Source organism: Dipodomys merriami, unplaced genomic scaffold, assembly GCF_024711535.1.
Source record: "Dipodomys merriami isolate MVZ:Mamm:240054 unplaced genomic scaffold, mDipMer1.0.p SCAF_104, whole genome shotgun sequence".
In the NCBI taxonomy this organism is placed as follows: Eukaryota; Metazoa; Chordata; class Mammalia; order Rodentia; family Heteromyidae; genus Dipodomys; species Dipodomys merriami.
Genome location: NW_027202316.1, coordinates 1,703,119 through 1,712,953, shown reverse-complemented (window position 1 = coordinate 1,712,953; position 9,835 = coordinate 1,703,119). Strand labels below are relative to the sequence as shown.

Here is a 9,835-nt window from a genome sequence, read left to right as displayed (position 1 = left end):
TCAAAGTCACTAGGCCTCATCCACAGCCCATGTCTTAATTGAGCTAGACACTGTTGTTGACTGCAACAGACGAAGGAGACACTGGCATCCGTAGGTTCCGGGGGTGCACCTGCCTCTCCCGTATGATACAAGAGGCCAGGTGACAGGTCTGGAGAAGCCTTGGGGTCTTTACTTGGAAGACCAACTTGAAAGGCAATGGGGACCTGATCCCCCCAGTGGGGGGACCCATGTTCCATGCGAGGTCATCTCATGTCTCCCTGCAGGGGATGTGATGAGTTCTGGACCTACACATGGGACTCTGGACTTTTTCAGACAGTACTCTTTCCAGTCCATTATGAATTAAACAGACAATCCGGCAGAAAAGGTTCAATACAAAGTTTTTTTATTGACATTGTAAGAAACATTTTTTTTATTTTTTTTAAATTTGTTATAAAAGGACTAAGTGGTTCCAAAGCAAAGGTCAAGTTCCTCCTGGCAAGGCCCTGGCCTGGGCCGCAGGCTGGCGGAGGGCCTGGAGCGGCCACACCCAAACACGAGGCCTACAATACTTAAATGTATTTACACTTTTTTTTTCTTTTTAAAAAGGATTATACATTTTATTAAAAAAAAAAAAAACTAAACCAAGTGAAAAAAAAACCCACAAATAAATCCAGAACTTGTATTATTTCTTTTTTAATCTTACACATTCGCAGGATGCACAGGGGGCAACTTGTCAGAAAACAACATTCGCCGATGAGTTTCAAACCACGCAGAACACCAGGTGACGAGATGGCTCAGACCCAGCTGCGCACACACACCTGGGGCCAGCAGGCTCCACAGCCTAAGCACCAGGTGACGCCAACGGGTCCCTTCAATTGACAGGATGCAGAAAATAAGGCACATACATCTCAAGACTTAAAATGTGGTGTCACAAGATGGGGCTGGACCAATGTGTGAGTGTAGGAGAGAAGGAGGAGGGGAGGATTTAATTCATTCTTTAGGAAAGTGGTAAATGGCTTAAAAAAATAAAACCAAGTTTAATGAAAGATGTTAAACTAGAGTACCATGGATAAGCTTGTATTTAAAATTTAAAAAAATCATCAGTAAACATGAGTCAGTTGAAATTTTCCATCTAAATGCATAATCAGAGAAAGGAAACAAGGTTTGAGGTGGCGGGCGGGTGGGTCCTAGGGCCAGAGGGGACCAGACCCCAAGTCCCATCTGTGAAATGACAGAAAGAGCATCTTTCCATAGGACAATCTTGCCAAATCACTGAAATTCTGGAAAAGTACACAATCTCCCTCCCTCCTTCACTTCCCTCCACTCCATCCTTTTGGAATTTACATATTGAGAAAAGCCTAAATCAAAGATGAAAAATACATCCTGCAAATACGATACTGTAGCATCCAGGAGTCCACAGATGGAAAAGAAAACAATTAAAGAAGGAAACAAAAACTAGAGGCTAATCGGAAGCCAGGGTTACAAGCAGAACAAAAGATGACCGCCATGTTGGCTCCTGTAGACATGGGAAGCAACTATCCTACGGTTCTGCTGGTAGTGTAGGAATCTGGAGGGGCTGGGACCACTCCCAGAAAAACAGAGAACAACTGGGCCTCGTATTCTGAAATCAAGAGTAAGAAAGACTGAATGGAATTGTAGGAGTGGGAAATATAAGACTAGTACAAAAATAAGAAAAAGAAAGAAAAAAACAACCCTAAGAAGGCATGGCTCAGTTGGTCGAGTGCTAGCCAATGATTAAAAGTATCACGTACCAAGTTTGAGTCCTAGTCTCAGACCAAAATGAAGACTAGAACCAAGGATTGTGGATTCACTCAGAAGGGAAAAAGTTCAGGGAATAGACCAGTGATTTGGCCAACTGTTTGAGCAATGGAGAAAAGTGATAGATGTCTATTGTCCTGAGCTTGGAGCTATAGTTAGTCCTCTTTTGCATGTGAGTTGTTTTCTCATTTGATTTTAAAGGAGGGACAGAGGCATGAAGGGGAATCTGTAGTACTATTCTGCAGCTCTGGGCCCATCTCACCAAAACAAACCCCAGCCATCTTCACATTTAAGACTAATATGACAATTAAACTCCTTGATGACATAGAATGGTCCTAACATTCTTCCTATTATCTATTTATTTTACTTGATTTTGGTCTCTTACTAATTTAAAATGTCAGGAAAAATCCACTCAATGGATTCACAAATCACTTTGGCTATAAATCTGACTTCCAGAGGCTGACAGGGATGGAAAATAGCAGGTAGTTTGAGGTGGTAATATTTTATTTTAATAGTTTAAGTACTTTTAAAAAGCAATATTCTGAAAAACTCCTGGGCTCTTTCTGCCCAAATATGACTTTCACATGAAGCAACTGCGTGTCTGAATCCAAACCAAAAGTAGAGATGGTAGTCTATGTAGGAACTAACTCTGTCACTTAACTTCTTAAAGTTCAGGGTATAGCATGCTATAGAAAAAGAGCATGAAGAAAGACATCCATACAACTGCTTCCTTTCTCTCTCTCGACCTCAGAAAATTAGCCCCAAATTCAATGTACATGAGCTTTTATCTTCTGCAACGAGGATTGGCATATCACTTAAAATAGGGTGCTTAATAGTAACAATTGCTGGGCACTGTTGGTTCATGCCAGTAGTCTTAGCTACTCCAGAAGCTGAGCTATAAGGACTGCAGTTTGAAACCAGCCTGTGAGATTCTTATCCCTCATTAACCACCGAAGAGCTGAAAGTAGAGTTGTGGCTCAAGTGGTAAAGTGCCAGCCTTAAGCACAAAAGCTAAGGGACATTGCCCACACCCTGAGATCAAGCCCCAGTACTGGCACAAGAGAAGAAGGAAGGAAGGGAGGGAGGGAGGGAGGGAGGGAGAGAGGGAAGGAAAAGGCAGGCAGGCAATATCACTTTACTGCAGTGGGCTAAATAAATGTTAAAAAATATATCCAGGTGCGGGGCTGTTTAAATACTGATATACCTAGGGCTATTTATCATCAATTCTCAGTTATCTGTGATAATTGGAGAAGAGATGAAACTAAGTCACAAATTAAAAAAACCTACAAGTATTTCCTAAATTAATTTCATACTTTCAATCTATAATCTATCTAACAGACAGAAGTAGTATCATGTCTGAATGTCACCAACTGTCCATTTCCTCCTCTCAATCAGCACTAAACCCCAAACACTCTGGAAGGTAGACAGAGAAGAAGACAAAGAAAGTCACTGAGACCTGACCACACAGACAGGGGACCCAAAGCACATAATGGATACAAAGAATTGTACAACCCATGTTTTCACTCACTAGAGCCCCAGGTTTCCACTCCTGGGCCAGCTGTCAGGTGAACAGCCTGGATTGAATTGGAGAACCTATCAACCATCTACTATGCTAGGATGCACCCACAAAAGATTCTTCAAGTCTCTTTTCCTATTCTGATTTCTGTGCCCAATGTGGGGATGAAAGAAAAGCATACATACGTACAAAACAACAACAACATCAACAAAATGCAAGCCCCTCCCCCCTCAAAACGCTGAGCATAAGTAAAAGAAAAAAGAAAATAAGAAAAGCTGACATGGCTTCCTTGGTCACACACACACTAACTTCCATTTCCTTGAAGTAACAAGAAACACACAAATCTATTTATCTGGTAACCTCTCTTCTTAAAAGAAAGAACATGCACCTCATACATTTACACTGGTTTACTAAAGGGGGGAAAAAAGGAAAAAAGGAGGGTGAGCATACAGGATTTTTTTTTTTAAGGTTGGTTTGAATGTCACAATACTGATTCAAAACTGAAATGGAAGACAGTTTCTCCCTAGGATACCTTAGGGTTTTTCAGAGTCCTTTTCTATAAAAGGAATATACTTGAAACACATCCCAGTTAGAAGAGATGAGGTTGCTAAAATACATACAAGAACTTCAAAACAAAACATGGGGAGGGGGGGAGAAATCCAGGAGTCAGTTCCATCGTTCAACTCCTATAATCCTATGTCTGCAGTCTTTCTTGACTAATGCCTATTGCATTGCAGCAAGGAATTTGGTTTCTTCTGCCAGGGAGGTGAGCAGGGAATTCATGTCCCCGATTGCCATGTTGGTTGTGTTCAGAGACAGGGCTGGGAAGGGGAGGGGGGCTTGTGGCGTGGTGAGTCGTGAAGAGCTATGGGAAAGGTTCTGCATAATACTTGGGCTCAGGGCCCCTGACATCAGGCTGGCATGGTCCCCGTCATCAATGATGGCATGGAAATCAATCTGGACCCCTTCCAGGTCGTGGCTGTCCAGGCCATCAACCGTGCTGGTCACCTGGTTAGCACCTGGTGAGAGTAACTCCGAGTTTTCCATGTGGGCTCCCTGGAGCAGGCAGTTGGCCTCTGCCATGGAGAATGAATCAGCTTTTGTGTCTTGCTGACCGAAGCCCAAGGTTTGGTCATAAAACTGACCAGAGTAATTCTGCGTGTTAGAACACAGTGGTTGGGGTGGCCCGTGTGTCTCCATCTTGATGCCATTCACCCTGCAGATCTGACTCGTGTCACTCAGCTGTCCCTGCTGCAGGGCAAGGCCACCCCTGGGCACAGCCTGACGCCTGCTGCCCCCGTAGCTGGCACATGGCTGTGGGTAGCCCCTGACGGCCGTGGAGCTTGTGGGGTGGCTGCCAATGCTCAGAGTCCCCTGCAGGCTGCTCCCGGGTCCCGGGTAGACACTGGTGTATGAGGTAGCACCGGGCGGCGCGGGCCTCTGCGGGCCGGGCCGGCCTGCTCCCTGGCGATGCAGGCTGTCGCCCAGGAGCGGATGAGTGGGGTAACCTTGGCCCCTCAGATCTGGGGTCTGCAGGTTAATCTCTGTGCCGACGGCTGTCTCATTGGCTGCCATTATCAGGCCCAAATCCAGAGGAACCCCATTTCCTGGCATGGCGGTGGTGCCTTTCAGCTTGGACCCTTGAATCTGAGCACCGCAGGGTGCACCGTCCGGGGCTCCCGGGGACGCTGGCTGCCCAGCCAGGCAGCCCCCGTAGCGCGGGGCCTTGTACGGCTGGTCGAGGAGGGAGCTGCCGCCCGGGCCGGCTCCCAGGTCACCGTGGATGGCCAGGGGCTCGGGGCCCGCGTAGGCACCGCCGCTTTCCCCGAGGCCCGGACAGCCCCCGGCCCTCCACGGGCCCTGCGCTTGGAGCACCATGCCGCCGTAGGCGCCCAGGGCCCGGGCCTGCGTCCCTGCTGGCCTCGGGCCGCCCTTGGGCTTGGAGGACAGGTCGGCGCTCCCCGAGCTGACCTCGTTCCACTGGATCGGCAAGTCTGACTTGCGGCCTTCGCCGCCGCCGCCGCAGTGCTGCTCCAGGGGCCGGAACTGCTGGCTCGGGTGGCTGTTGGGCAGCCCGGGCAGGTCGAAGTCGCCAGGCCCCTGGGGCGCTTTGCTGTCGTCGGGGGCCGCGCCCGGGAAGTGCTGGCCGCAGCCGGCTTGGTTCTGGGCGTTGAGATACTGCACCACGTCGTCGGGCAGGAAATCCTCCTCGTGCAGGTCGCCCTCGGCGCCCACGGCCAGGGACTCCAGGGCCACGTTCTCGGAGATGCTGGGCGGGCAGGGGGACGCGGGGAAGTGGCGCGGGGGGCCGCCCTCGGGGCGCGTGTAATTCTGCAGCACCAGCGTGCGCTTGTCCCCGGCGGGGGCCGGGTGGAGGCCGCCCGGGGGAGGCGCGCCCGGGGCGCCCAGGCCGTGCAGGCTGGCGATGCGCGGCACGACGGCGGCGCGCGGCAGGGCCAGGCCCTCCGAGCCCGTCCGCACCGGGTCGCTGGCCCTCCGGACGCCATTGCCCAGCCCGTCCGGGAGGAGCAGGCGGCGGCCGTACCCGTGGCCCCCTCCATCGCTGCACCGGCGGGGAGGCGGCATGGGGGGTAGGGCCGCGGCCGGCTCCCGGCCGTCCCCCAGCAGGGCCAGCCTGGTCTTCAGGCTCAGCCGCTCCATGTGCGGCAGGGGTGTGGGCGGCGGGCCGCCCGTGGCCGCCGCGTACTTGGCCTTGAGACGGTACTGCTGCGCCGGGGTGAGGCTGAGCAGGCTGGGCAGCCCGTCGCCCTGGCTGGCCTCGCTGGACCTCCGCGAGGCATCGGTGGAAATGGGGTCGTAGGAATCGGCCACGCTGATGTTCTGGGGCCGGGCCTCGGCCTGGGACGCCTCGCTGGAGCGGCGGCTGGAGAAGCAGGGGGAGATGCCCGAGGAGCGGCGGCTGCTCAGGTAGGCCGAGCTGACCGTGCTGGCACTGCTGTCCCTCCTGCTGACCAGGCTCAGCATGGTGAGGTCCACCCCGGAGAGGTCGCTCCGGGCCGGGAGCAGAGTCACCGGCCCGCCCGAAGTGCAGGTGGTACTAGACTGTGTGCCTGCGGGAGGGAGACAAAGGGTGTGACCAGACGATGCCCGACGCCAGGGTGGGAACCATCCGGGCCAAACAGGAGCTTCCTGGGCCTCGGGGACCTCTGGTGCAATGAGCGGACTCTGCATCCCAGCATAAGTACGCACACGTGCGCGGCAGCAGGGAGGCTGGGCGTGTGCGCACACAGGTGTGTATGTATGTACAACTGGGGAGTGAACCCTGGTTTCCTATCTGCCAAGCAAGCGCTCTAACACTCGAGCCACACCCTCAATTTGTTTAGGTTTTTATTTTGTTTTTCCAAGCAGGGTCTCACACTAACTTTGTCCACACAGCCTTAGACGAATATCCCCCCCCCCCCCCTCCATCTCCAGGTCCCAGTTGGGTGCCAGTGGCTCACACCTGTAATTCTAGCTACTTAGAAGGCTGAGATCTGAGGATGGAAGTTCAAAGCCAGCCCAGGTAGGAAAGTCTGTGAGACTCTTACCTCCAATTAACCACCTAAAAAGCCAAGAGTGGAGCTGTGGCTCAAGGGATAGAACACTGGCCTTGAGCACTCAGACCCTGAGTTCAAATCCCAGGACTGGCACATACACACACATTCAGGGAGCAGGCTACAGATGGATCCCAGGCTCCAATTCAAGCAAAGCCAAGCCAGACATTAGTGGCTCACACCTGTAATCCTAGCCACTGGGGAGGCTGAGATCTGAGGATCCTGGTTTGAAACCAGCCTGGGCAGACAAATCTGTGAAATTCTTTTCTTCAATTAACTAGCAAAAAGCTAGTGGTTTAAGTGGTAGAGCTCCAGCCTTGAGCAGGAAAAGTTGAGCAAGAACATGAGCTCCTGAGTCCAAGTTGAAGTCCCATTAAAGTACAAAAAGAAAGGAAGGCGGGAATGGAGGGGGGGAAGAGTGGGAGAGAAAGAATGAGAAAAAAGAGACAGAAAGGATGGGAGGAAGGGAAGGAAGGAAAGAAAAGAAAGAGGGGGGAGAGAGTGAGAGAAAAAGAGAGAGAAAGGAAGGAAGGAAGGAAGGAAGGAAGGAAGGAAGGAAGGAAGGAAGGAAGGAAGGAAGGAAGAGGCCAAGCCCAAGGCTTTAGTGTCCAGGGGATGTTCCATTCTATGCTAGGGTTCATTTTGCATCCTTAGCTGCTGGAGAGGAGAGGTGTGCTGCAGGTGCTCCATGCTGGCTCTGAAGCAAGCCCTGACTTGACTTGGGGCTCACCATGGGAAAGGAGGTTTGCTGTCCTGTGGACTGGGTACACATAAAAAGAAGTGGCACTGGGCACCAGTTGCTCACGCCTGTGATCCTAGCTACTCAGGAGGCTGAGATCTGAGGATCATGGTTCAAAGCCAGCCCGGGCAGAAAAGTCCGAGAGACTCTTATCTCCAATAAACCGCTAGAAAACCAGAAGTGGTGCTGTGGCTCAAGCGGTAGAGCGCTCGCCTTGAGCTGAAGAGCGCAGGGACAGCACCCAAGCCCAGAGTTCAAGCCCCACAGCTGACAAAAAAAAAAAAAAGAAGTGGCTGCTGCCAGGAACAAGTGACTCATTCCTGTCACCTGAACGACCCCAAGGCTGAGAATCAGGAGGACTGCACCCCAAGGCAAGCCCAGGCGCACAGGAGAGTCTTCTCAGCTAAGCGCTGGGTATGCTGACACGTGCCTGCCATCCTAGCTACATGGGGAGGCTGAGATTGAGAAGATTAAGATTCCGTGGCAGCCTGGGTAAAAAAAAAGTCCATGAGACTTCATCTCGATACAAGAAGTTAGGTGTGTACCTGTCACCCCAGCTAGGGCAGGTCGCAAAACATTAGGACCACAGTCCAGGAGAGCCCCCTGGAGGAAGCAAAACCCAATCTCAAAATAGGACCCATGGGAAAAATAGGGGGTGACTGGGGGAGGGGTGGCTTAGTGGAACCGTACTAGCTTAGCAGGCACAAGGCCTAAGTTCAAACCCAAATACTGCCCCAACTCCCTTAAAAAAAAAAAATAAAAAAAGAGCAGTACCCCTCTCCCTCCAAGTGGCCACTAAGCTCTTGACTTCAGATTTCTGGAATTTAGAGGCTGGTGCTCCCCTAGACTTAGGACTTCTCCATCAGAATGAACCACCCACAGTCTAACTTCAGTTATAGTACAATCCCATTATCGCATTCTTTTGGAAACATGAGCCCCAGAAAAGCAATTCACGCAGGCTCAGCATTACTACGAGTGGCTTCAGACTTAATCTTCAGACTGAGCAAGGCTACACCAGAAGGTCCCGGCCCCTCTCACTGACAGGGCCCACTTACAAGAGCAGAGAGCCAATGGACAGTCACATGGTGGGTGGCGCAGGGTGCAGTGCAGGGTGAACGATGTGAACTCACCATTTCCTGTGAGAGGAGAGACCGCAGGGCCTCTGGGCGGCGGGACGGGGTTCAGTCGTGGAAGCATTCCATTCACTTGCTTCAGCCTTTCTAGTTTTACGTGCTCCATCCATTTGGTCCCTGCTGGGTTTCTCCTGGCTTGCAACGCCAGGGCAGTGGTGGCCGTGGTAATGGTGGCGTCCATGATCGGGGGTTCGTCCAGGTTACTGAGGTCAGCTACACCGCCTCCGTCGGTCAGAGGAAGCTCGAGCCCACTGAGGGGATAGTTGCAGGCGGGGGACTGCTGGCTGCTGCATGAAGACTGACCACCAGGGCTTGGCTGAGATGTCTGTTGGGGAGGGACCCGGAGGAAAAGGAACGTTACTAGAAAGAGAAAACGGAAAGGGAGCCGACCACGAAGGCAGCTGGGGAACATGGAGACCTTCGGGTCACCAGTGAGTTGAATGAGAAAGAGGATGCGGGTGGGCTCTGATGCCAAAATGACGATGGACCACCAGGCTGATGTGTGGTGGGGGAGGCAACGGACGGCAGCACATGTTACCCAAGGGGTCGTCAGCATGCGATCTCGAGGCTGGCTCTGCCCATACACGCCTCCTTTCCAACCCCACTGCCAAGGCCTTCTCCTTTGGGGAACTCATTTAGCCAACCACAGCCTTGTTTCCTTATCCGTAACATCGGGAACGACTCATGTTAAGGAATCTTGTTGGGAAAATGAAAGGCACCTGAGTATAATAAGACCAGAGTAGACTCATCTTCTAAGGCATTAGTCATGGGGTGATTTAGTCTTCGGGGCTTATTTTGTTCAGCTAGAACGTAAATCTGGGACAGACAAGGCCCCCCTAGGCCTTTTGGGTAACGACTCCTTTCTCGGTATCTTCCTCCTACTACGGAAGAGCGTTGATTGGGGCGCTGTAGGATATAGAGTGCTAACCACACCACAGTCAAGGGGACTGCGTGAGAAAACCTGGCAAGAGGAGGCTGAATCCAGGCCTCTGGATCTCTAGCAGGGGAGGGCCTGGAAGGGAAGAGGAAGGAAAGCCTTGCCACCCTGGTGTCTGTGAGCACTGTCCAAGCAGGTCTGCCATGAGCTGACAGAGAGGCTTTATGCCATCTCAAGTACCAGTGCTGTCTTTTCATC

The 9,835-nt window shown here is 51.9% G+C and overlaps 1 protein-coding gene across 1 annotated transcript in view; it reads right to left on the bottom strand.

The window, feature by feature from the left end:
* Positions 1–403: 403 nt before the first annotated feature.
* Positions 404–9,835, bottom strand: part of Gli3 (GLI family zinc finger 3) — a 215,259-nt gene continuing 205,827 nt past the window's right edge. Inside the window, exons 13-14 of the mRNA XM_069998267.1 lie at positions 8,698–9,025; positions 404–6,345 (exon numbers count right to left, since the gene is read on the bottom strand). Of these exons, the coding sequence (XP_069854368.1) occupies positions 3,998–6,345; positions 8,698–9,025 (2,676 nt within the window). The 3' untranslated portion in view covers positions 404–3,997. The remainder of the gene's footprint in view (positions 6,346–8,697; positions 9,026–9,835) is intronic.